At 43.5% G+C, this 27,526-nt stretch overlaps 1 protein-coding gene across 1 annotated transcript; it reads right to left on the bottom strand.

Annotated features, from left to right (window-relative positions):
* Window positions 1-414: 414 nt before the first annotated feature.
* On the bottom strand, window positions 415-27,209 carry CCDC77 (coiled-coil domain containing 77). The gene is made up of 12 exons (XM_061204830.1): window positions 27,172-27,209; window positions 23,386-23,438; window positions 21,527-21,770; window positions 18,353-18,495; window positions 11,296-11,392; window positions 10,319-10,391; window positions 8,381-8,472; window positions 7,293-7,441; window positions 3,730-3,946; window positions 2,376-2,501; window positions 2,125-2,277; window positions 415-1,238 (listed from the first exon to the last, which is right to left on the bottom strand). The coding sequence occupies exons 2-12, from the start codon at window positions 23,421-23,423 to the stop codon at window positions 1,092-1,094; spliced, it is 1,479 nt and encodes a 492-aa protein (XP_061060813.1). The 5' UTR covers window positions 23,424-23,438; window positions 27,172-27,209; the 3' UTR covers window positions 415-1,091.
* Window positions 27,210-27,526: the final 317 nt, after the last annotated feature.

Genomic DNA, 27,526 nt, shown 5'->3' with positions numbered 1-27,526 from the left:
CTCTAGTGGCGGCGAGCGGGGGCCACTCTTCATCACGGTGCGCGGGCCTCTCACTGTTGCGGCCTCTCTTGTTGCGGAGCACAGGCTCCAGACGCGCAGGCTCAGTAGTTGTGGCTCACGGGCCTAGTTGCTCCGCAGCATGTGGGATCTTCCCAGACCAGGGCTCGAACCCGTGTCCCCTGCATTGGCAGGCAGATTCTCAACCACTGCGCCACCAGGGAAGCCCCAGGAGAACTTTAATACTTGTACAGCACTGTAGAAACCATGGACTAGGCAAGTAAACTGAGTCATCAATAAAGTATAAACGTGGTTTTAACAAGAAATTATAGAAAACTCAAATAGAATATTTTCAATTATATATTTTATTAAAAAATAGTTAACTTAAAATATATACATTATTTTTAAAAAACCATAGTACTGGTAAAATACTGAAATTTTCATACAAGGATCATTGAAGTTTCACTCATGCTTACCAAAGTGGCACCTTTCCTTTCCTAGACAAACATTTTGCTTAAGAGTAGGGCCTCTGGTGCCCTCTGGTGAAACTTCCTGAGATTGGGTGTCCAGAAAGGAACTCAGGCCCTACAGCTCAGGGCTGACAGAACTGCGGCCGATTCGCATTTGACGGGCTGTGATTTGCAGCCTTTGCCCACCGCCCAGGAGAAAGGCAAACTGAGACCGGCGTCTTTATCTCCTGGGGTAGGCGTTCCTCCCACTAACACTCAGCCAAGCTCACAGCAAAAATGCTTTTTTGTTACTGTCTTCTTAAAAAAAACAAAAACAAAAAAAACCCTATCATTATAAATGGGAGAAATAATGTGGGAAAGTCTGTAAGTAATTCAGATTATAATCCAGACCAAATCACACCCCCAGCCCCCCCCCCAAAAAAACACACAGAAAAGGTTAACAGGACAGCAAAAATCATAAAGCTTAGGATGCAAAAAAAGCTGATCTTCACCTTGCCTTTATAACAATGGATACCACTACTCTAGACAACTCTGTGCCTACGGTTTCTGGGAGAAGGTGACCTTTTCCTCACATTTCAGGAAGCAGACCTACTCCAGACGTGTGCCAGTCCTAAAAAGTAAACATCAGCAGAGTCTAAGTTCGTTCTCCAGGCTGAATACTTTGGACTTGAGGTTCTTCAGTTCTCCTTGTATCTTATGTGCCCGTCTGTTGCTGTCACGAACCTCACACAGGATGGCAAGATCCTGGTTTGCCCGGGTGTTAAGTGTTGCCTAGAGATTTGAAAAGAAGAAGAAGAAATGATTACAGCAGATGCCAGAGGAGAGAAACCAGTCATAAAGACCAGGCTCTGTTGGCTCCTTTTTATGAGTCTTTTAGTACATAGGATAGCTTCGATCCTTAGTTTAGTGACTAGCTAAAAGAAGGAAAATATGGAGTAGAACTAAGGCACAAAAGGCATGAGACGCTTTGCTTTCCCACACAATAGTAAAGGAGCCTTGAGATAGAGGTCAATCAGCAATTAACAATGAGTAAAAAGAAGAGACCAATATAAACATTATTAGTAAATTTGCCAAACAGTGCAAGAAAGCATCTCTTCTTTTCTGTCATTAACCTGCTTGTCACACAGTGATCATTCAGGGTGTGTGGATGATGGGTTAAACCTCTCTAAGGAGGCACTGAGGGCAACTCGGATTCTACACAAAGACAGGTCTGACAGGAAAAATTGCTTTTTAACTCAGTTACTCACTTTCCCCATTTGTAAAACAGACACAGTTCTTTTTTTCCTTTCGGCCGCGCCGTGCGGCTCGTGGATCTTAGTTCCCTGACCAGGTACTGAGCCCCGGCCCTGGCAGTGAAAGCGCTGAGCACAGATCACTGGACCGCCAGGGAATTCCCCACAGACGCAGTTCTTTTAATCTACTTCTTGAATTGGGCGGGATGCACATTTCCATTGAGTTTAGCTTAGGTGGAAGTGTGATGATGCCGTCATTCAATTACTTCAGTCTATTCTGTCCTCCCTCCGGCATGCATTGTTTAAACTGATTTTTGTGAGAGTGAAAGGGTGGGGATGCGGCCCAGCTTTCCTCCGAGGGGCCCTCGTGCCCGTCTGCTCACCTGCACCTCTTTTCTCCCTCTTGGTAATTCAGAATCAATTACCTTATAGAGCATCTGCTCCAAGTCTTTCAGTTTTTGCTTGAGAGCCTTGATATCTGTCTTAAAGCCTTCTACTTCCAAGACACGTCGGTTCTCCAAGGCCTCGTAGCGTTTCGTCATGACCTGTAGACGCCTCCCCATCTTGTTGGTGCGGTCCTAAACACAGGGGCACAGGAGGGCATTTGTGGAGCTGAGGGAGCATCCCCGCGCCAGCTGCACTGCCCACCCCGTCGCGAGGGCAGAGAACTTCACACCTTAAAGATCTCTCTCCTCACTCCCTCCTCCTCACGAATCTGGGCAAGTTCCTCTTCTAGGGAAATGCACTGCTCTTGGTACATGCTGGACAGCTTTTTCTCTTGTACTATCTTTTCCTTCAGGGACTGTAGGTCAAAAGGAAAAAGAAATTAATACTCTGTTCTGGAATTCAGACAACTCATATAGCACTTAGGTAAAGAAAGGAAAGAAAGGATTTCTAGAAGTACAAAATGAGTTAAGCAACAAGGCTCCAGCAAGGAACTCTGGAGAATGTCTGAAAACCTATTTCTAGAGGATTCTCTTAGCTTTCTTCCTGAAGTGTACACAGTAGAAATTCTTTAAAATAAAACAAATATTTTTGGCTCTGGGAAGAGTCAGATAATGGAGTTCAGAACTGTACCAAGTAAGACATTACAACATACGTTTTCTGAAGTTCTTCTTTAAAAAGGAAGAAACATCAACAACACTTAAAATACACATGTTCCATTGAGCCAGAATGATCTTGAAAAAACCCAAATCAGAAGTCACTTCCTTGCACACAGTCCTTCAAAGACACAGAGAAGCTGAGAGCTGCGTCTCCTCAGCAGGACCGGGACGACCCCACGTGAGGGCCGCCCACCCCCAACCTCCGTGCTCCTTCCTCCACGCCCACGACGACCTCCTCCCTCACACCAGCTCTTCCCTCTGCCTGATGCTCTTCCCCGAGGTCTGTTTGGCAAGCTCAGTCCCGTTTTTCAGGTCCCAGCAAAAACGCCAGACTTAAGACAGTGTCCCTGTGCTTCTCTACAAAAGTACACCTCCAACAACAATATATAATCTTCATACAACCCTTTTATTCCTTAGTACCACTTCTTAATTTTTTTTTTAATTTAAATTTTTTTGGGTTTTTTTGGCCACGCTACGTTGCTTGCGTGATCTCAGTTCCCCAACCAGGGACTGAACCGGGGCCACGGCAGGGAGAGCCCAGAATCCTAACCACTGGCCTCCAGGGAACTCCCAGTGCCACTTTTTTATAACCCGTCATTTTCTTGGTTATTTGTTAATGTTGCTGTTCTTTCTCACCCATCAGAATGCAATAGCTTGTTTACTGCCCCAGAGCCTAGCTCAGAATAGGACTGAGACAAGTATTTGTTGAATGAATTTACCGATCAAGCCATACTTTAACTTTCTGAATCTGCAGACACTGTAATGATGAGCTACTCTCTGACACCTGTTTCTTGAGGTTTTGCTGCTACAACAGCTTCCCGGACTGAATGGATCTTATTTGACAATTATTAGGTTCTGTGAAATTCTCTGAGTTCTTTCAACAATTCCAGAAAAAAAAAAAATTCTGTGAAAGATAGAGGAAACTACCTTAATGTATTGATTTTGGTTGTAATGACTCTCATGAACTGGCCAAACTTTTCCAGTTTTATCTTCTTTCTTCTTACACTCCACCCTGTATTGCTTAATCTTTGACATCAAATGATCCTTTTCAAGCATCCAGGACTTCTCCTTATTTTGGTTTTCAAATTTGAGTTGCAAAAAGTCTTTGGTGCTCTCATAGAGCAGTTCCTTGGTGTGATGGAGACTGGGAAAGAATGTACAAATGTGGACATGAAGATGCTTCTACAGCACATGTGACACAGTCATTCCAAACAAAGCAAAGACACAGGTCCTTTAAAGATGGTACAATAGGTAAATTCTGTAAAATATTATTAGCAGTTTTAAAAACACGCTTCATCTGTTCAAAGGCGATCTTACATATTTTATTGGACAAAGTATAATGCATCTACACTGGTTCACAGACTGGTCATTACAGATATTCTCCCGAGGGCTGATTTCAGGTTATATAATTAGAAGGACTATAGAAATATTTACACACAGCCTAAGTATGGACTTTTCCCAGGCACCAGACTTTACAATAAAGAACTAAACAATGGTGTTCTGAATGAAGGTTAACATGAGTTCTAAAATGTCAAAACAGCTTTGCTTTTTTCTGTGCTTTGCTCCACACGTAAGCTGCCCAACATCAAATCCTGGCCTTTTTTCGAGATCAACTTCCTCTATGGAGGCACCTCAACAACTTCAGCCCACGTGGTCTCTCCATTCTCTGAAATTCCCCATCGCTTTAAATCTATGTCCCTGTGCTGTAATTTGACACTTGCTTAACTTTATTTATCATTTATTTTTGCCCCGATACCACTAGATCATCAAGGACAGTACCAACTACGGGATACACACAGCTACTAAATAGATTCCTGCTGACTGAGATTTAGGAAAAGGCGAATGATGTTTCCATCTTCAAAAAAGAATATCCCTAAGAGTTAGAACTCATTAGTTTAATATCAACAGCTAGAAAAATACTGTATCAAATGATCAAACTGCTTGCAAAGGGTATTAAATACCGTGAGGCAACCACTGCAGTTTTCCACTGAACAAATATTGTCAGATCCACTTAGTTCTTTTCATGAGTAACACAGTACAGAGATAAGGGGAAAATGATAACATAATGCCAGAAAGGTAACTGTCACCAGAGGAATATATATATTATATACAGAAAATACACATATATATACTTATTTAGGTACGTGCACACGTGTATAAAGAGGGAGAAATTGATTCAGTTACCACAAGGACTGCTCTTGCTTTCAACAAGTTATTTTATTCTATCTTATGTTATGGTCTCAGTTACAAACTGGGAAAGCATGATCTTGTTAGCGTACAAATGGTTTGAAAGTGACACCTAAAGGGCAGCCATTAACAGCCTTGGATTTCATGCCATTCAATACTCTCAGGATGATGATCTAATGGAAGGAGCTGATTGTGTGCTCAGACACGCAGATGACGCTAAACTAGGATGGTTATTAATAATCTGGAAGACAGATATAAAATTACAATTTACTGTGACAATTTAAAAATATTGTTCCCTTAAAAACAATTAAAACCCAACAAAAAGTGGAGCTGCTATGCTTAAGCACAAAATACCAAAAATAAAAATGGAGACATACCAGCCAAATGCAAACATGCCACTATGTTAAAAGAAGCAGAGCCTGCCGAGGGCTGGGAGGCATCTTCTACCTGCACTGATCAGAGAGCTCAACTTGAATATCACCTCCAATTTTAGTGACCACACTTTAAAATGGAGGAAGAGACACTAAAAAAGTCTGAGAAGACCAAAAAAAAAAAAACACAACAGGACGAAGAATGCAACATGAAAAAATATTTTAAAATGTAGGAAGTTTAATGCAGAAAAGAGAAGGTAAGCTAAAGATCAGCAAGTGTTCAAGAATTACTTGTTATGCACGCAGGGCAGAGGCTACAGCAAGACCCTGGGAACACAGACACAGTTACAACAGAAGGTGAAAAGGCCCCCACGCAGTCATGCTGGTCATCACGGGAAATGGGGGAGGAGACGTCTACCTCTGCTGGGGAAAGGCGTCAGAGAAGGGGTGATACTGCATAGCGAGGGGTCTGCTACACCGCACGTGCTCTGTGAACAACAGTGTTACTAGTCTGACGGAAGAACAAGGTGAACTACAGCCGCAGAGGAGCAGAGACTGAGGGATGAGGCTCCCAAGGGCTGAGGCAGCAGGACTCCATCAGCAGATACACGCAGTGAGCAAGACTGCAGAGCACAGGGGGACCAGTGCCAGGAAGCGCAGTTAGTTACTGCAACAATTTAAACAAGAACACAGCCTGGGCCAAGGTGGTAAGAAAAACAGGGCAGAGAATGGACTGGACAGGCTTCCCAGGCTCACACCTGACAGGGTCTGGAATTAGGGAACAGGAGAGCCAGGAGACGAAGATCATCCTGAGGTTCCAAGCTTGGTAAACTAGGCGGATGTGACAGCATTAAACTAAATGGGGGGCTTCCCTGGTGGCTCAGTGGTTAAGAATACACCTGCCAATGCAAGGGACATGGGTTCCATCCCTGGCCCAGGAAGATCCCACATGCCGCGGAGCAACTAAGCCCGTGCACCACAACTACTGAGCCCATGTGCCACAACTACTGAAGCCCGCACGCCTAGAGCCCGTGCTCTGCAACGAGAGAAGCCACCGCAATGAGAAGCCCGTGCACTGCAGTGAAGAGTAGCCCCCGCTAGCCACAACTAGAGAAAGCCCGTGTGCAGCAATGAAGACCCAACGCAGCCAAAAATAAAATAAATAAAATAAAATAAATTACACACACAAAAAAAGAAATGGGTAAAGAATGAAGTAGCAGGTTTGAGGTGGGGGAGGGGTGCTCGTTGGGAAAGAGAAAGTTGAGTTTCAATCACAGTAAATTTGAGGTGTTCAAACATATTCGCCTGAGGAAGCCTTTACAGCCCAGCTCTGGCCACTGGAAGCAGACAGAAGGCTGAGGAGGGTTAGACAGGAGGGAAAGACAGGTTCCGCAGGAACCAAGGGAGACTAATTTCAAAGAGAGGGCGATCAGAGGGGCCAAACACACAGAAAGACACTCATTACAGCTGGGACTGTGCAGAGGTAACTGGTCACAGAAATTAAGAAATCAGTGATGACGTCAGAGAGGGCACACTTAGTAAAATGGGGGGACGAAAGCAGACTGCAGAAACGGGGGGGACAGGCAGGCAGGTCTGGGGCAAAACAGCAGGTTCAGATAGTTTCCATTTTCTTGTGCAGGTATGTTATACTGAGTCAGGTAACACATCCGTGGAGAAAAGGACATTTCTTGCCAATAAGATCAAGCTAAAACCCGCAAATGGGTTGAAGGGCGTGTGCGGAATCCCCCCAGCCCTTCCGGAAAAGCATCAGCATCAGCATCAGCGCACCCAGGAGCCTGGAGAGAGGCGGGCGTCTGAGAAGACACGTCCTCAGCGCCAGGGCCCTGTGCTGCGGACAGACAGGACCGCCGCCTTCTAAACCAGCCGGCAAACACCTTCAACCCGTTGGGTGCGGCCTTCTTGAACACTCACCTTCTGGTGAGCTCTGCGACTCTCTCCCGATCCCTCTGCTGATGGGCTTGCACCTCCTCCATGCAGATCCGCCTCTCCTCCACGAGCCCCGCCACCTGCTCCTGCGAGAGCCTGCTCCGCTCCTCCAGCTGGGCCTGCAGCGCTTCCACCTGGATGGGCCAAAGGGGTGAGGTGTCCACTCCCGCCCTGCCCCCACTCACTTCTCACCTCTGAGTCAGCCTTTCTCCAGAAAAACTTAAAAACAAAAACCCCACAGACAAAAGCACAGCAGCACAACAAACAGGAGAGTGATCTCAGCTGGACTCCTCTTCGCGTCTCACAAGCGGGCTTAGGCTACACGAGGAGAGACCCCGTCCACACCAAGCAGAACACCTACATCACACCAGGAAAGCTGGAAAAGCCAGTCTCCCCTACCTGGGACTCTCACCTTCTCACCATCTCCCTTTCTGGACTTTTAGGACCGTCTCCCTTTTAAGGCTTCCTAGTTGCACAGAGAGAGAATGACTCATTTCTTCATTGTTAAATTTAAAAAGTAGAGCAGAATGAGTATAATGTAATTTCCTTCTCTGAGTCTGGCTGTCACAACCCCAAATGGAGCTACTGGCCAAAGGTAGAAATAGTCATTTAAATCAATACGCCCCCTGATAAGGACAGGAACTTGAGTGCAACTAGATGAAAAATCATGGTTGCAAGTGACATACAGAGACCAGGTGGTTAGAGGATGACTTGCTACTTTCCTAGACTTTAGAACACATGCACCAGACAAATGGACTCATCCCCGCAGGTCAGTGTACCGGGACAGACAACGGCAGCTCTGTGTGTCCCAGGGCCAGCTGCAGAGGGAGTTCTGACCGTGATGGCTTTGTTGGGAGGGCTCGGCCTACGAACTGAACGAACGGCAGGTTCAGAAAAGCACGGCTAGAATGGTGGAATACAGAGTAACGGTTGTAACACAGAACCCTGGGAAATTAGGAACAACCTCAGCCTTCCAATCACATGGCGTCTGGATGGACCACGTGGGCAAGGAGGCACTCGGCATATGTGGTGCCCGAGCCAGGCTGGTGGACAGAAATGGTTGTGGTCTGTACCTGCAGGATGAGGGTCTGCACGTCCCTCTGGTGCAGCTGCGCACTCTCCTTCTTCTGTCTCACTGCTGGTTTTCTCCTGCTGCCTTTAGAATCTAAAATAGAACATAAAAATGAGGGGAGACCTTTACTTAGCTTTTCTTTCTGCTATTCAAGCACCAACATTACCTTTGCCGAGGAGTTTGGTTTCCTTTATCTGTAAGGGAAGGAAAGGAAGAAAAAGGACAATGTACAATAACTATAGTGCTAAATTGTTCAAAGAGGAATCTCTTAAGGGAACTCTGCTAGGATGTCATCTGGATAGTAATATTCATCTTTCTGAAGAATACACTACTCAATTTTCCTTTGGAGTTGTCTATTTTCTTTGTAAAATCTTATTTAATTAGAAAGGGTAATGAATAAAAATACTAAGTCCAAACATTTTAGTTATAATGTATAACCCAATTTTCAATGGACAAGATGATTTTAAAAATAAGCAACACTAAAATTGCACTAAACATAATTTAATTCTTTAGGTAATTCAAGAAGCTTATTTAGGGACTTCCCTGGTGGTCCAGTGGGTAAGACTCCACGCTCCCAATGCAGGGGGACCGGGTTCAATCCCTGGTCGGGGAACTAGATCACACGTGCATGCTGCAACTAAGAAGCCTGCATGCCACAACTAAAGATCCTGCATACCGCAACTAAACATGCCACAGCGAAGATCCTGTGTGCCGCAACTAAGATCCGGCACAGCCAAAATAAATAAATAAACATTAAAAAAAAAAAAGAAGTTTATTTATTTTTTTCTTTTTTTTAACTGAGGTATAGTTAATTTACAACATTAGTTTCAGGTGTACAACACAGTGATTCAAAATTTTTATAGATTATACTCCATTTATAGTTATTATAAAGTATTGGCTATATTCCCTGTGCTGTACAATATAGCCTTGTAGCTTATTTATTTTATACATAGTGGTTTGTACCTGTTAATCCCCTACCCCTATTTCACCTCTCCTCCCTTCCCTCTCCCCACTGGTAACCACTAGTTTGTTCTCTGTATCTGTGAGTTGGTTTCTGTTTTGTTATTCTCACTAGTTTGCTTTATTTTTTAGATTCCACATATAAGTGATAACATATGATATTTGTCTTTCTCTGTCTGACTTATTTCACTTAGCATAATGCCCTCTAAATCCATCCATGTTGCTGAAAATGGCAAGACTTCATTCCTTTTTATGGCTGAGTAGTATTCCATTGTGTGTGTGTATATATATATATATATATATATATATATATACACACACACCACATCTTCTTTATCCATTCATCTATTGATGAACACTTGGGTTGCCTCCATATCTTGGCCATTATAAATAATACTGCTGTGAACATTGGGATGCACATATATTTTCAAATTAAAGTTTTCATTTTCTTTGTAAGAGAGTAGATCTTAAAACCTCCCATCACAAGAAAAAAAAAAAAAACTTGTAACCACATGCATAGTGATGCATGTTAGCTAGACTTACTGTGGTGAACATTTTGTAATATATACAAATATCAAATTACTATGTTGTACACTTGAAACTAATGTTATATGTCAATTATATCTCAACTAAAAAAAAAGAAAAAGAAAGAAAATTGGGATTTCCATTAAAAAAAGAGAGAGAAGGATAAGGAGACTGAGGCTTAGAGAGGCTAATTAATAGTCTGTGATTCCAGAAGTTGTCCAGATCTGTTTTATGACTTATCACCATAAGCATGTTAATTATATATTTTTTATTCTATTTCATTAAAACATCATGGAAAGGTTTATAAAAAATGGCAGCTCAGTAAGACCTTAGACCACCAGAGGCATCATTGCGAACATTCATTATCATTGTATAGTATGAAGAAGTTTCTAATTATTTGTACTGTGCTTTTTAATTCTGCATCAATGAGAATTTCTAATAATGTGGTTGGTACCTGCTCTGAAAGCTGAAGATTCATTCTGTTCACATACTTCTACAGCCTGGATAGTCTTTTGGAGAATGCTGACCTGAAGAATCAAAAAAAAAGAGAAAAAAAAAGGTACAGAAATAGCCTTCTTATAAATGCAATATTTCACTTTTTAGCTTTAGTTCTGCAGATTAAACATTATTCGTAAATTAAATTGGTCAAAATTGATACAATCATATGAGGATGTCATGCATATGAGAGACAAAAGTGGACAAAGTAACAAATTGGATAAAACCCAGTGTTTTGAATATAAATTGGATAAAACCAGTGTTGGTGATATAAATGAAAAAATAAAACTTCAGGGTTATTTGGCAATATCGGCCAAAAAAAAAAGGCAGCCTTTGACAAGGTCCTTTAGGAAAGTAACAGAAACACAGAAGTATGCATATATAAATATGTATAAAAATGCTCATTGAAGAACTGCTTACAGAAGTGAAAAAATGGAAATCTCAAATACACAAATATTTCTATATGAATGGAAAAAGAGCTTTATCTCTGGGGTACAGAATTATGGGAGACTGCCACTTTTATATTAGATTCCTGAAATACGTGTGTTGTTTTAACAAAGACCATGCATTAATTTTGTAATCAGTATAAACAAAGATTTAAAAAGAAACTAGTATTGAAACTTGTTCCCACAGTAAGTCTGCTCCTGCTGTTCTCTCTAATCTCATCCAAAACATCTTCTCCTCTGAGCTTTAGGTTTCCAAATGGTGAAACGGGGTAAACAATGTTACTTCCAAGGTTTTTGAAAAAAAAGAAAAAAAATCACAAAGCTCTTTGTAATTAGAGAAAAATGCTTTGAAAACTTAGGTAAATGTGAGACTACCATAGCTAATTCTCCTTCTAGCTTCTTTAACAAGTACCAAAATTGTTCTGATTATGGACCCCAGCTTGTATTTTGTAAAAGCCATGCCCACCCTGCTATACAAAGGATTACTTACTTTGTTGGGAGGCTCCTTATAAAAATAGGTCACTTCTCCAGTGTCTGTTCCCACAAGAGCCAAGAGATTCTGAATCTTTTTCTTGTCTTCTAGCTCCCTGCAATTCTCATAGAGAATAAGCAAACAGTGTCCAGAGTAAGTAAATTTTTGTTTAAAGGCTCTCCCTTCTGACTTTTTTTTTTGGTGGTGCCACTTGGCATGCGGGATCTTTAGTTCTCCGACCAGAGATCGAACTCATGCTCCCTGCAATGGAAGCACGGAGTCTTAACCACTGGACTGCCAGGGAAGTCCCTCATTTATTTTTAAAGCAATGATAACCTCAAATTAAAATTAAATAGGATTAACCCTCCTACACTGTTGGTGGGAATGTAAATTGGTGCAGCCACTATGGAGATCAGTATGGAGGTTCCTTAAAAAACTAAAAATAGAATTACCATATGATCCAGCAATCCCACTCCTGGGCATATATCCGGAAAAGATGAAAACTATCTAATTTGAAAAGATACACGCACCCCAGTGTTCACAGCAGCACTATTTATTGAATATAATAGCCAAGACGTGGAAGCAACCTAAGTGTCCATCAACAGATGAATGGATAAAGATGTGGTACATATACATACTTACACACACACACACACACACACACACACACACACACACACACACACACACACATATATATATATACACAATGGAATATTACTCAGCCATAAAAAAGAATGAAATAATGCCATTTGCAGCAACATGGATGGACCTAGAGATTATCATACTAAGTGAAGTGAGTCAGACAGAAAGACAAATATACGATATCACTTATATGTGGAATCTAAAAAAATTATACAAATGAACTTATTTACAAAACAGAAATAGACTCATAGACATAGAAAACAAACTTACGGTTTACAAAACAGAAATAGACTGATAGACATAGAAAACAAACTTACAGTTACCAAAGGGGAAGCAGTGGAGGAATAAATTAGGAGTTTGGGATTAACAGATACACACCACTATATATAAAATAGATAACCAACAAGGACCTACTGTATAGCACAGGGAACTCTACTCAGTATTCTGTAATAACTTATACAAGAATCTGAAAAATAGATGTATATGTATACATACATACATATAGATATACATATGTATAACTGAACCACTTTTCTGTACACCTGAAACACTGTCAATGAACTATACATCAATTAAAAAAAAGTCAGGGCTTCCCTGGTGGCGCAGTGGTTAAGAATCCCCCTGCCAATGCAGGGGACATGGGTTCAAGCCCTGGTCCGGGAAGATCCCACATGCCGCGGAGCAACTAAGGCCGTGCACCACAACTACTGAGCCTGTGCTCTAGAGCCTGCAAGCCACAACTACTGAGCCCGTGAGCCTAGAGCCTGTGCGCCACAACTACAGAGCCTGCGCTCTAGAGCTTGCAAGTCACAACTACTGAGCTCCCGAGCCCAGAGCCCGTTCTCTGCAACAAGAGAAGCCACTGCAATGAGAAGCCCGCGCGCCGCAACGAAGAGCAGCCCCCGCTCGCCACAACTAGAGAAAAGCCCACGCGCAGCAACGAAGACCTAATGCAGCCAAAAATAAATTAAAAAAAAAAAAGGGCAACAGAGAGGAGTCAGCATCTGCAACAGGCTCCAAAAAATTACTTAACTAAATTAAATTAAATAGGATTTATCTAGACCTTACCTCTAAATTTTTTTTGAATTTTATTTTTTTTTATACAGCAGGTTCTTATTAGTTATCTATTTTATACATATTAGTGTATATATGTCAATCCCATGGCAGTGACTGAGGCCTGCTGTAACTGAATCGCAGTTCAACTTCTGCCCACTCAGACTTCCCTTACTCCCTCACAGGTGGTTTATTCCTGAGAGCACTCCCCAACACACCTCCTGCAAGCAAATCTCCATTGCAGAGTTTGTTTTCCAGGGAACCCAACCAAAGACAGCTGATACCAGAAATGGACCAAGGAAGCAAATTTTAAAATGACATTTCAGAGCCTGTGATACGATGTGTTACAGAACACAGTGTTCTTAGGAGCAAGACAGATGAGTGGTCAACAGGTTATAGCTTAAACAATTAAATAAAATTAAAGATGGGGGGGGACTTCCCTGGCTGTCCAGTGGTTAGGATTCCGCACTTCCACTGCAGGGGGCATGGGTTCCATCCCTGGTTGGGGAACTAAGATCCCACATGCTGCGCAGCACAGCCAAAAACGAAAAAGAAAAAATGTGGGGGGAGCTGGGGGCTGCATATTCTATACAAACTCACAATCTCCGACCCATTTTCCATACCTCTGCTAGTTTTAAGTCCCAGTGACTGTTACCTAAAGGAGAAGCTGGATCTCCCAGGAAGTAAGACCTGGTGATACCACAGCAAGTGTACATTGTAATGATTCCCTCATTACCTCCAAGGGCCTATGCCATTTATTCAAGTAATTGTACACTGTGGGAAAGGAAATACCCAGACATTTCAAGGATTGCTGGATACAGAGTCTGAGCTGACTCTGACACCTGGTGACGTGAGCATTATCTAGGGCATTTGGGAACCATGCAATAAATGGAATTTTGGTCCAGGTCCAGCTCAAGCTCAAAGTGGGTCCACTGGATCCAGACCCAGTCAGTGGTCATTTCCCCCATCTCCAAATGTATAATTGGAATGGACATAATTGGTAGTTGGCAAAGCCTCCAAATTGCTTTCTTGGTTTCTGTGCTAAAGCAAGTGGCAGCCTCTGAAACTGCCCCACCCCACCCCAGCCACGATGGCAAATAAAGACCTAAAGGATGCAGGGATGGAGGTCCCCATCAATTCACAAGTACGACTCATGCAAAACCACACAGTAACAGTGGACTACCACCAAGTAGGTCCAATTCCAGTGACTGTGCCAGATGTAGCAGTATTTTTGCTAGAGCAAATTAACTTGGTTTTAGGTACACAGCATGTGGCTACTGATTAAGCAGATGTATTCCTTCCCACCCGTACCAGGACCAGAGCAGTTCTCATTCATGTGAGGTGAACAACAGTATACTTTTACAGGCTTTCCTAGGACCTCACTAACTCTTCTGCTCTCTATCAAATTTGTCCAAAAGGACCTGGATCTGGCCATTCCACACATCATATCAGTTCACTACTGAGATATCATATTAAATCAGACTGGACAGACAAGAAATGGCAAGTGTGTTAGAACCTTACATGAGCTCCAAAGGGTCAGAGGTAAACCCTACAAAGCACATCAGTGAAGTTTTAGGAGTCTGATCTAGGCTTGCCAGGATACTGGCAAGGACAAATTCCTGCATCTCACACCTACCACCACCAAGAAGGAAGCATAATGCAGGAAGAACTCCTCAGTTTCTGGAGACAACTTTTCCATACTTTGGAACATTACTCTGACCCATAAATCAGGTGACGTGGAAGGTGAGCTTTCAGTATGGCCCAGAGTTGAAAGGAAGTTCTGCATTAGGTCAAGGCTGAAACTATTAAGGAGATTAAATCAGTAATCAAAAACCTCCCAACAAAGAAAAACCCTCGACCTGATGGCTTCAGTGGTGAATTCAACTAAACATTTAAAGAAGGACTAACACCAATCATTCTTAAACTTTTCCAAAAACTGAAGAAAAGGCGACACTTCCTAGCACCTCCTATGAAGCCAGCAGTGCCCTGATGCCAAAGCCAGACAAACATTACAGAACTACTACAGACCAATGTCCCTTATGAACATTGATATAAAAATCCTCAACAAAATATTAGCAAACTGGTATTCAGCAGCATGTTAAAAGGATTATACACCATGAGTAAGTGGAATTCATTCCTGGAATGCAAGCAAGCATGGTTCAACATATGAAAATTGATCAAAGTAATACAGCACATTAACAGAATGAAGGAAGAAAACATACGATCATCATCTGATGCAGAAAATGCATCTGACAACATTCAACATCCTTTTGTGACAAAACATTCAACAAATTAGGGATGGAAGGAAACCACCTCTGCACAATAAAAAGCCACATATGAAAAACCCAGAGCTAACATCATACTCAATGGTGAAATACTGAAAATTCTCTTCTAAGACCAAGAACAAGACAAGGATGCCCATTTTACAACTTCTATTTAACAAAGTATTGGAAGTCCTAGCCAGAGCAAGTAGAGAAGAAAAAGAAAGAAAAGACACCCAAATTGGAAAGCAAGAAATAAAATTACCTCTGTTCACAGATGACACGATTTTATACATAAAAAACCCTAAGGGTTCCACAAAAAACAAACAAGCAAAAAACTCTTGGAACTAGTAAGTGAATTCAGCAAAGGAGCATAACACAAATTCAACATGCATTTCTATACACTGTCAACAATCCGAAAAGGAAATTAAGAAAAGAATTTGATGTACAATAGCATCAAAAAGAATAAAACATGCAGGAATTAACCAAGGAAGGGAAAGACTTACACACTGAAAACACTGCTGAAAGAAATGAAAGAATAAACAAATGGGAAGACATTCTGTGTCCATGGATTGGAAGATGTAACATTAAGATGTCAATATTACTCAGAGCAATCTATAGATTCAGTGCAATTCCTATAAAAATCCCAACATTTTTTACAGAAATAGAAAAATCTACCCTAAAATTCATATGGAACCTCAGGGAACTCCAAATAGTCAAAATAATTTTGAAAAAGAACAAAGTTGGAGGGCTCACACTGCTTGATTTCAAAACTTTAGTACAAAACTACAGTAATCAAAACAGTGTGGTACTCCAAACAACAACAAAGGGAATTCCCTGGTAGTCCAGTGGTTACTACTCCGCACTTCCACTGCAGGGGGCACGGGTTCGACCCCTGGTCAGGGAACTAAGATCGTGCATGCCATGCAACGTGGCCAAAACAAAACAAAACACACACATATACACACACAAAACAGTGCGGTACTGGCATAATGACGGACAAATAGACCAACAAAATACAATAGAGAGCCCAGAAATAAGTCCTGCATAGACGGTCAAATGATTTTCAACTTTCAATGGGGAAAAAGCCTTTTCAACAAACGGTCTTGGGAAAACTAGGTATCCACATGCAAAAGAATGAAGTTGGACCCTTACCTAATACATATACAAAAATTAACTCAAAATGGACCAAAAATCTAAATGTAAGATCGAAAACTATAAAACTCTTAGAAAAAAACATAGTGATATTGGATTTGGCAATGATTTCTTGGATTTGACACCAAAAGCAGAAGCAATAAAAGGAAAAATATACAAATTGGACCTTATGAAAATTAAAAACTTTAGTGCATCAAAGAACACTATCAAAAGCGTAAAATGGCAACTCTCAGAATGGGAGAGAACACTTGCAAATCACTTATCTGATAAGGGATTAATATCCGGAATATATAGAGAACTCCTAAAACTAAATAACAGCAAAAAACAACTCGATTCAAAAATGGGCAAAGGACTGAAATAGACATTTCTCTAAAGAAAATATACAAATGACCAATAAGCAATGGAAAAAATGCTCATCATCAGTAATCATTAGGGCAATGCAAATCAAAATAACAATGAGATACTACTTGACATCCATAAGGACGGCTTATTATTAAAAAATGGAAAACAGGGACTTCCCTGGTGGCGCAGTGGTTAAGAATCCGCCTGCCGATGTAGGGGACATGGGTTCAAGCCCTAGTCCGGGAAGATTCCCACATGCCACGGAGCAACTAAGCCTGTGCACCACAACTATTGAGCCTGTGCTCTAGAGCCCGCGAGCCACAACTACTGAGCCCTCGTGCCACAACTACTGAAGCCCGCGCGCCTAGAGCCTGTGCTCTGCAACAAGAGAAGCCACTGCAGTGAGAAGCCTGCGCACCGCAGCAAAGAGTAGCCCCCGCTCGCCGCAACTGGAGAAAGCCTGCGTGCAGCAGCGAAGACCCAACACAGCCAAAAATAAACAAATAAATACATTTATTTTTTTAAAAAATGGAAAACAATTGCTGGCGTGCTTTAGAAGAAATTGGAACCCTTGTGCACTGCTGGTGGGAATGTAAAGTGGTGCAGCCACTGTGGAAAACAGTATGCTGGTTCCTCAAAACAATTAAACACAGAATTAGCATTTGATCCAACAATTTCACTTCTGGATAGATACACAAAAGAACTGAAAGCAGGAACTTGAACGGGTATTTGTACACCCATGTCCAGAGCAGTGTTATTCACAACAGCTAGAAGGTTGAAACAACTCAAATGTCCCTCAACACATGAATGGATAAACAAAATGTGGTGTACACATACAATGGAATATCATTTGGCCTTAAAAAGGAATGAAATTCTGACACATATGTTGTACAATGTGGATGAACCTTGAAAAGATTATGCTAAGTGAAATAAGCCAGACACAAAAGGACAAATACCGTATGATTCCACTTATATGAGGCCTAGAATAGTCAAATACATAGAGACAGAAAATAGAATAGTGGTTACTAGGAGCTGGGGGAGGGGAGATGCGGAGTTACGGTTTAGTGTATGGGATGATGAAAAAGTTCTGGAGGTGGATGGTGGTATGGCTGCACGATGACGTGAATGTACTTACTGATATTGAACTCTACACTTAAAAATGATTAAAATGGTAAATTTTAGGTTAAGTATATTTTACCACAATAAAAAAAAAAAGTGCACTGTAGTGGATGCCATGGAACACTGCTCAGATGCCGCCTTCTGGACCAAGATCCCCATAACCCGGGAGCTGCCCTTGGCTGAAGGGGGCTGCCTCTCCCGAGCTTATCCCCCCTCCCTGGTGGCAGCCTGCATGCAATGACTGACCACTCCCTGTGGGGTTGGCTAAGGCCTCTGTTACCTCGGTGGACTCTCTATCACAGTTCAAATTCTCCCTCAACCCAAATCCGCTCATAGCTGTTCTTCCTAAGAGCCTCCCTGCTAACCATCATGCAGGCAAATCTCCATCTCAGAGCCTGTCCCCTGGGAATGCAACCTAAGAGAAGGACCACAGAGGAATGTATCTTGTTGAGTTTGATTTAGAAATATACCCCCAACATTTCCCGTCTCCCACTTGGTACCTGATTCTCAGTCGGTCGTTTTCTGAGTAGAGGCGTAAGACATGCTCCCGCTCCTGGAAGAGGCAGACCTGCACGTCGCTTAGAGCTTTCCGCAGCTCAGCAATCTCTGCCTCCCTCTGCTGCAAATCCCATTCAAGTTTATGCTGGGGAAAAAGGTAGTTGAAAAGATACTGGGCTTCATAGGAGTATCTCTCGTTGGATGTGGCGGAGTCAGTTCATGTAGAAATATTACAAAGTGGATGGTTTCAGCAATACAGGATCCAAATGACAACAACAGGCTGTGTACAGACAAGTTTAAAACTAAAAAGTGAGCGTGACGCTTGCATTCAACACCAGAGCTCTCACGGTTCCTTTTACAGATGACAGAACCCAGGACGCCACATGATCCACCTGTTTAGTCACACTTTTTTTTAATGCTTTCTATGTAAGAAGCATTGTTATGAAATTCTGGAAAACAAAGATGAAAAGGTATGATTCCTGCCTACAGAGCTGAGGAACTGTGTGGGGAGACAGACATGCCAACAATTAAAATGCAAGAATTATTTAATGGAGAAGCACGCATGGTAAAATGGTAGAGGCGGAAGGTACGGCAGGAGAAGAATCTCTGGAGCCTGCTGGGGAAGTCGGAGTCCACCACCAGAAAGCTGAAGCCTGAAACGAAGACCGTTAGAGACAAGCAGAAGGCAGCACTCTCGGGAAAGAGCGTGGTAAACCAGCACGAACCAGCAAAGAGCCGGAAATGCCTGGCCGACCACGAGGACCTCAGCATTACTGGAGTGGAAAGTGAGAGGCGGACGGGGCGGTGTGACACTGGAGGCTGGGACCGTGGAAGATGCTCAGGTGAGATGAAACTGGAGTTTGAAGAGTGCGGCAGCAATAGTGATGAGGTGGCTGGAAGGGACTGAGCGACATTCAGGACGCAGAATCAATGGGTCTTAGCGAATGACTGAATGCAGGGCTGGGCAGAACTGCAGGCAATGACACCAGTCACGAAGCCACAGAATAAAGAAAAGTTAAGAGACAGGGGTGGATGGAGGGAAATGGCAGTGGTCTATGCGCACGCATGGGCAGGGAGAGGAAAAGGAGGTTCGTTCAGATACAGACACACCACCCTGGAGCTCAGGAGAACGAGTCAGCACTAGTTACCTGGATGTCACAGTTCCATAGGCAGGACTACAATGCATGGATAAAACGAGATCATTTACGGTGGAATCGGGAAGAACTTCGGAAGACTAAGGAAGGAGAGCTGTTAACGGACACTGAGAACCGGTCAGAGAGGGGGGACAGACACTGGCAAAGAAAAATGACACCGGAATCAAGACGGGAGCAGAGTTTTGGGAAAGGAGCCGTCGACAGTGACAAACACTGCAAAGGGCACAGAGCGATGAGGTCATTTTGGCAACAGGTCCTGGAGCCCACAGGTGGAGCAGCGAGGACAGGACCCAACCGCAGTCAAGGAGTCGCCGAGTGGGTGATGAAGTCAAACTATTCCGGAAGGGTGGCTGGGAAAGAAGGCACCTCCCCGCTGAGAGAGTAGCTGGGGGGGCAGCTAGAGGGATGCCTTTCTCTTTTGTTGGGAAAGACTTGAATCTGTCCATATACTGAGGAGGAAAAGCCAATGTCAGGCAAGAGGTTAAAAACAGAACACAAACGGGAGTTCCCTGATGGCCTAATGGTTAAGATTTGGGGCTTTCACTGCCATGGCCCGGGTTCAATCCCTGGTCGGGGAACTGAGATCCTGAAAGCCATGCTGCATGGCCAAAAAATAAATTAAAAAAAAAAAACAGAACACACAGAGGCGAGGTAGCAAAGCAGGGTTTCTTAGGAAGGAAAGGGGGGTGGGGAACAGAGAAAGGGCTGGATCGGTTCAGCTCACTGTGGCCCCTGGATCAGTAAGGAGGAGGAGATGGATATGGACGCAGCTGACTGTGTGTGGATGGGCAGGAAGCTGGTGTTCCCTCTGTGAACTGGGAAGCAAGGTTGCCTGAGGAGAGAGGGGGCCTGCGGGCCGGAGGGGAGCAGTGAAGGCAGGACACAGGAGTGCACGGACGGGGAGCCGACCACTGATGGGTAAGAAAAGTGCTGCATGGTGACTGAGGACACAGATGATTTGTTTACCATGAATTTATCCTGTAATGACCTGTGACCTTTCTAGGACAGTGGTTCTCAACTGGGGTGGTTTTGCCTATGCCCCCAGGAGAAATCTGGCAATGTCTGGGGGCATGTTTGACTGTCACAACTTGGGGGTGGGGTGGGCTACCGGTATCCAGCGAGTAGAGGCCCGGGATGCTGCTACACATCCTGCATGCACAGGACAGTCCTCACAACAAAGAATCATCAGCCCTCACGTCGGTAAGGCCAAGGCTGAGAAGCCCTGCTCCAGGACACAGGTGGTCGAGGATGGGGTTAAGCCACAGGGAGGGCTTCTGCCGGGCAAGGGGCGCAGATGAGCAGGGCCGCGTGCAGGCAGCACAACGACTAGACTACTGGAGAGAAGCCCGTGGGCTTCGGGTTAGAAGCGGGACACGGTGGCCAGAAGCTGCCCTGCTGCCCTGAGCACATTGAGAAGCCAGGAGCTGTGGAGGCGACACTGAAGCGAAGTCAGGTGTGAGGGAGAGAGAACCAGAGGTGCACGAGAGGCTGAGACAAAGAGTGAAGACTTTAGAGATGGAGCACTTTAGGGCATCGTGATCCAACGGGGCACCCAGGGGGTGGGCAGCTCGGCTGGGGTGGAGGGGATCAAAAGAGGATGTTGAGGGCTTCCCTGGTGGCGCAGTGGTTAAGAATCCGCCTGCCAATGCAAGGGACATGGGTTTGAGCCCTGGTCCGGGAAGATCCCACATGCCGCGGAGCAACTAAGCCCGTGCGCCACAACTTCTGAGCCTGTGCTCTAGAGCCCATGAGCCAGAACTACTGAGCCCGCAAGGCAGAACTACTGAAGCCCGCGAGCCTAGAGCCTGTGCTCCGCAACAAGAGAAGCCACCGCGATGAGAAGCCCACGCACTGCAACGAAGACCCAACGCAGCGAAAAATAAATAAATAACATAAATAAATTAAAAAAAAAAAAAAGAGGATGTTGACACGTGTACTGTGACACCAGCTGGCACTCGAAGGCCTTCTCGGCAACGGACAGGCTCACTCAGAGTGCGCGAGGGTGCACCGGCTCCTCCTCACCTGCCCTTCGCAGGCCTCTCTGTACAGCTCCAGCTTCTTCAACAGGCCCTCGTTTTCTGCCTCACACTCAGACATCTTCTTCTGATAATATTCTAGAAGCTCCTGAGAAGGGCAGAGGACGGCCAGACGATCTTCCACTGAAGGCAAGGGAGTTGACTGCACGGAATCGGAGAAAGATACCCCCTTCCACCTGGTGGGGCCACTGAAGCCACCGGCAGCCTCATGCTTGGGGAGAGCCGTCAGCCTGTGTGAGATTAGGAAGGACACGTTCATAAACTGTCTGAACATTTATGAGATGTTACAATTTCTTAAATTAAAAATCAGGTTTATGTCCTTAAAGTGCTTATAATTAAGGCGCTCACAAACCTTGAAAGTTTGATGTTACAGGTTCGTGAATAATCTTATGAATTGCTTTCCAGGTATTAAAGGTTTAAGGCTGGATTCAAAATACAAGTTAGAGAGTAAAAAAAATCATTAAAAAAAAAAGGAATATCAACTAAGTAAGACCAGATAGTGACAGTCATAAAATTTGATACTGTAAGACATACAGCAATAGGAACACTTATATGCTGTTGATGGAGTGTAATTTGGTGAAACTACAGACAGTAAATTGGCACAATCTAGTAAAATTGCAATTTCTCTTGTCCGCACAGACATACAAGGTAACACATACAAAAATGTTCATCATAACATTATTTGTGATAACAAAAACAGTAAAGCTTCCAATGTCTGTTTGATAGGATAGTGGATAAACTATGGTATATTCATACAATGGAATATTCTCAAAGTTATAGAAACTATGAATTACAGATACATGTATGAATATGAATGAATTATCCAAACAACATTAAATGCAAAAATGTATGTAGATGCATATACAGACGATATTGCCATTTAAGATTAGAACATGCATAATGGAATAGTTTATTTTTAGGGATAGATATATAAGTGGGAAAATTATTAAGGAAGGGCATGATAAAGATTCAGGATTAGAAATTAGAGCCTAGTCAGTAACCACACGACCAGTCAGACCCTAGTCTCTAGCATCAGAGACTTGAATTACATGGACCAAGACCAGCCAAGATCAAAGGCTAATCAAAGGCTGGACCACAGGGTTTTTTTGTTTGTTTGCTTTTAGCAAACAAGAGACTTAAGCTGAAAACAATGAAAGCTAGAAAACAAATGATACAGAAGTGGAGAAATCCTCATGTGAGAATTAATCCACTTTGGCTAACTGCCTGCAATTTATTATATAACAACAAAATAGACCACAGAGTAGAGAAATTTTATACCAGAAGCCCAGAGTTGTAGTTAATGAAGGTTATGGGCAGCACTTTTAATAAGTGAGCACGTATAGGAAAGACATTAAAATCCACTTTCAGCTAGCATGAAGAACAAATATTTTCTCAATCATTAAAAGCTCACAACAGAAATATTACTGTACTTAGTTTCATGTTTTGAAAAGGTGTTGCCTTATAACTCTGGGATATAGGTTAATAGATAAACTAAGAGGTATTTCTGAGATTCTGTGAACGAGAGCGTGGCAACGAGGATGAGGATGAGGCGTCATGCAGGTTGACACAGAGGCAGAGTCCAAAGTCCCCTGTGTTTGTCTATTGGTTGTTTCCTCTGTAGTCTAAGGGTCCACTGGCACCGTTTGAGGCCCACATAAAATGCCTGTATTCTTGTGTTAACATTTACTATGTCCTAGTTTTTAATCTAAATTCCACATAATTAGAGAAATGAGGTCTAATATAGTCCAAATCCAAAACTCTTCTAGTTCCTAAGCCAATGTGTACTAAGGTGACAGAAGTCTGGATTCTTTATTTCAACAACTCAAAAATAAGCAAATATCTTACTTTCTGCAGACAGGGGATTGCGTCGGGGTAAAGTTCATGCTGTTCTTTCCCACCTGTCAAATACACAAAAACTCAGAACGAGGGGTCAGGAATAAAAAAAAAGTACAGGACTTACAGACAGGTCCCTCCCCACCAGCATCAGATGTGCTTCCGACAGCATCAGAATGTGATGTTTTATTTTTTATTTTTTGTTTATTTATTTATTTATTTATTGCCACACTGTTGGGCATGTGGGATCTTAGTTCCCCGACCAGGGATCGAACCCATGCCCCCTGCATTGGAAGGTGGAGTCTTAGCCACTGGACCACCAGGGGACACCCAGAATGTGAAATTTTAGAATGTAGTATTCTTTTTTTTTTTTTTTTTAATTTATTTATTTATGGCTGTGTTGGGTCTTCGTTTCTGTGCGAGGGCTTTCTCCAGTTGTGGCAAGCGGAGGCCGCTCCTCATCGCGGTGCGCGGGCCTCTCACTGTCGCGGCCTCTCTTGTTGCGGAGCACAGGCTCCAGACGCGCAGGCTCAGTAATTGTGGCTCACGGGCCCAGTTGCTCCGCGGCATGTGGGATCTTCCCAGACCAGGGCTCGAACCCGTGTCCCCTGCATTGGCAGGCAGATTCTCAACCACTGTGCCACCAGGGAAGCCCAGAATGTAGTATTCTTTAAAGTAGTTCCAAATCCTGAAATTCTATGAAGGCATTCTTCCTTATTATTATTTTCAAATAAAATCAGAATGGCATTTAATATTTCGATGGACAAGCACACAAAAGAACAGCCTTAATATGAAGGTTTACTGAAACAAATTTACATGCAAAACAAATTTACAATCCTTTTGCTGAAATTATGAGAGGGAGATGCAGAAAAGTTTCTAATAACCAAGAGAAATTAAGTGGATATTAAGGTAGAGGACCCATCATGCTAAGTTTAAGATAAATACAAAGCCATTGATATTATCTTTACTTGGTGTGCTGTGTCTATTGCTTCCCATCCTCCTCCATTCAACAAGTCACTCCTGGATTCGTGTGCCTGACAGTGTTAGCCTCCCTTTTAAAATATTGCTTTGTCTGGGCTTCCCTGGTGGCGCAGTGGTTGAGAATCTGCCTGCCAATGCAGGGGGCACGGGTTCGAGCCCTGGTCTGGGAAGATCCCACATGCCGCGGAGCAACTAGGCCCGTGAGCCACAACTACTGTGCCTGCGCTCTAGAGCCCGTGAGCCACAACTACTGAGCCTGCGCTCTAGAGCCCGCGAGCCACAACTGCTGAAGCCCGCGCGCCTAGAGCCCGTGCTCCGCAACAAGAGAAGCGCGTTGCACATCTGGAGCTTGTGCTCTGCGCGTCTGGAGCTTGTGCTCCGCAACAAGAGAGGCCGCGATAGTGAGAGGCCCGCGCACCGCAATGAAGAGTGGCCCCCGCTTGCCGCAACTAAAAGCCCTTGCACAGAAATGAAGACCCAACACAGCCAAAAATAAATTAAAAAATAAAAATAAAGGAATTAAAATCAGAAATCAGACAGACTTGGATTTGAGTCAAGGTTCTGTCCCCTATTAGCTATGTGACCTCAGGCAAGTTTTTACTTAACCTCTCTAAACTTCAGTTACTTATTAGAAAATGGGGATGATAATAGCATTATGTCATAGGTTGGTGTAAGGATTAAATGAACAAAAGGGCTGAGCATGTGTCCAACACATTTAAGCACTCAATAAATGCAGATGACTGCTGTTTTCACTGAAAATGTTACTCCCTTGGTTCAAAAGGTTCTGTCTTCAGGGACTTCCCTGGTGGTCCAGTGGTTAAGACTCCACGCTCCCAATGCAGGGGGCCTGGTTCCATCCCTCATCAGGGAACTAGATCCCGCATGCTGCAACTAAGACCCGGCGGAGCCAAATAAATTAAAACAAACAAAAAAAGGCTCTGTCTTCAACTTTCTTTACTACTTCCTCTATCCATTTTTTCAGGAACATCATTATTCCCACTGCTTTTATGATTACCTCTATCATCTAAAACACTACCTGGCAAAGAGTAACTAACAAGTACTTGTTTAATGAATAAATGACATCTCTTTCCATCTCCTGACTTAAATTTCCAATTATGTAACAGACATTTTCACCTATATGTCCCACTGGAGCTCGAAATGTTTAACTTAAAAAAAAAAAAAAAAATCCCAGACTGAAGCAGCTCACTCCTGGGTCATGAACCCAAAGATCTGGCCAAAATTGACCAATGAAACTCCTTAATATTAAAAAAAAAAAAAAAATCATTCAAGTTTTTTTTTTATTTTTTAGCACCTCAAAGCTAACACTTCCCAAACCAAATACAGCATCTTTGTCATCCAAACATATTCCTTTTTTCATATTTTAGTTAATAATTCAGCATCTTCCAAACCACCTGGACTTGAAATTTTATTAATTTTTATTTTATTTTTATTATAGTTGCTTTACAATATTGTGTTAGTTTCTACTGTACAGCAAAGTGAATCAGCTCTACGTATACATATATCCCCTCTTTTTTGGATTTCCTTCCCATTTAGGTCACCACAGAGCACTGAGTAGAGTTCCCTGTGCTCTACAGTAGGTTCTCGTTAGATTTCTTTTTACATAATATCAATAGTGTATATATGTCAACCCCAATCTCCCAATTCATCCCACCCTCGCTTTCCCCCTTGGTATCCATACTCTACGTTGGACTTGAAAATTTAAATTCATCATTTCATTACTCCTTCTCTTGACCCTTTCATCCAACCGTATGAAAATCCTGTATATTCGGACAATGGCCATGTTAACTCAGGATCTCCACATCTTCTTACCCACCCTACTACAATGGCTTAACTGTTTTACCACCCCGCCCCTCTCCTGGACCATCTTCTAAAAAGTAACATTCAACCATGGCTCCTGATAGTCTAATGCACTAAATCAAACTCTGCCTAAACGTCATGGCTTTCTAAATGTAAGGACCAAACCTACCTTTCCTACCTTACTTCCCTCCACTCCCCTAACGTGCCCTTGGTTTCCAGATAGCCTTGCCTCCGTTCCTTTGTTCATGAGCCTCCCTCCAGCTGGACCATACTTCCCTCCACTCTCATAATTTCCCTTAATGAAATCCCATCTCCGCACGAAAACTCAAATACTACCTCCTCCATCTCTTCTCTGCGTCTCTCCATCCAAAAATGAACTAACTGCAAAAGAATCGCATTTGTAATTGTCTAAAAGTGAACACAGTAGAGTTCTTTGTGGCTACCACCTCTCCCACGATGGTGTACGTTCCCTGTAGGTGGGAACATGGTTCTATCTCCCGAGAGAACGATGCCCTTGTTTATAGACAAACTACTGAGTTTCAGCCAGCTTCTATCCATCCCTGTGATACCCCTGTTTAGGTATATATATTTATAGCTTGTCTATTTACAATTAACATCTGCTTAGCACTTAGACATTTATTATTTTCTTTACTCCACAACTCTCTTCAGTATTTTTATTACCCCTCAACTTTACAAGTGAGGAAAGTGAAGCTGAGACCGGCGGGGGGTGAGGGAATTCCAGGGGCCCACATTCCGTACTCTTTTCTCCATTTCTCCCCGTCTTGATCCCAGGTGACCACAGCCCCCCATCGCCCAGCGCCGCCCCCCCCCCCCCACCCTCCGGCAGATGCTAACGGTTCGCTCCGGCCTCCCGACGAGCCCTCTCAGACTCACACACCTCCCCTTCGCACTCCTCCCGCAGTTACTTCCCCCCACCCCGCCTTTTCCTCCCCAGACCCCTTCCCTGACCCCTCTCCCGGAACCCGGAACTCTACTCACGCCGCCTAGAGCCGCAGACGCCGAGAGCCCAACCGAAAAACAAGTCAAACCAGGGGGCGTCGCGGCGCCACGGAACGTGCAAGAGCCCGTCCAATCGCCCACTGGTTTACACGGCCCTCTGGATTGCGCACCAGTAGAAAAGCTGTTCACACAGAGGCCCGCCCCATTCCCGCCCTCCCTCGCGCGCCTTGCCCCGCAGAGGTCGCCGGGAAATGTAGTTTTCCTTCTCCACACAGCTCTGGATGGAGGAGGTGGCACGGCCGCCACCCAGCGCCTCCCAGTACCGGTGGTGTTGATGTTTGGGGTACGACGCCCTAGTTCTGGCGCACTTTAGGGCTCCCAGTTTAGGCTTTCT

This window comes from Eubalaena glacialis, chromosome 11 (genome assembly GCF_028564815.1).
Source record: "Eubalaena glacialis isolate mEubGla1 chromosome 11, mEubGla1.1.hap2.+ XY, whole genome shotgun sequence".
Taxonomy (NCBI): domain Eukaryota; kingdom Metazoa; phylum Chordata; class Mammalia; order Artiodactyla; family Balaenidae; genus Eubalaena; species Eubalaena glacialis.
This window is presented reverse-complemented; position numbering and strand designations above follow the sequence as displayed.

What these genes read in the sequence shown, in the direction of transcription:
- CCDC77 (XM_061204830.1), bottom strand. Translation starts at nt 23,423, where the DNA reads ATGAACTTTACCCCGACGCAATCCCCTGTCTGCAGAAA. An exon ending in AACGACCGACTGAGAATCAG is followed by an intron (nt 11,393 to 18,352) that starts GTACCAAGTGGG and finishes TGAGAATTGCAG; the next exon opens with GGAGCTAGAAGACAAGAAAA. An exon ending in ATAAGGAGCCTCCCAACAAA is followed by an intron (nt 10,392 to 11,295) that starts GTAAGTAATCCT and finishes TTGATTCTTCAG; the next exon opens with GTCAGCATTCTCCAAAAGAC.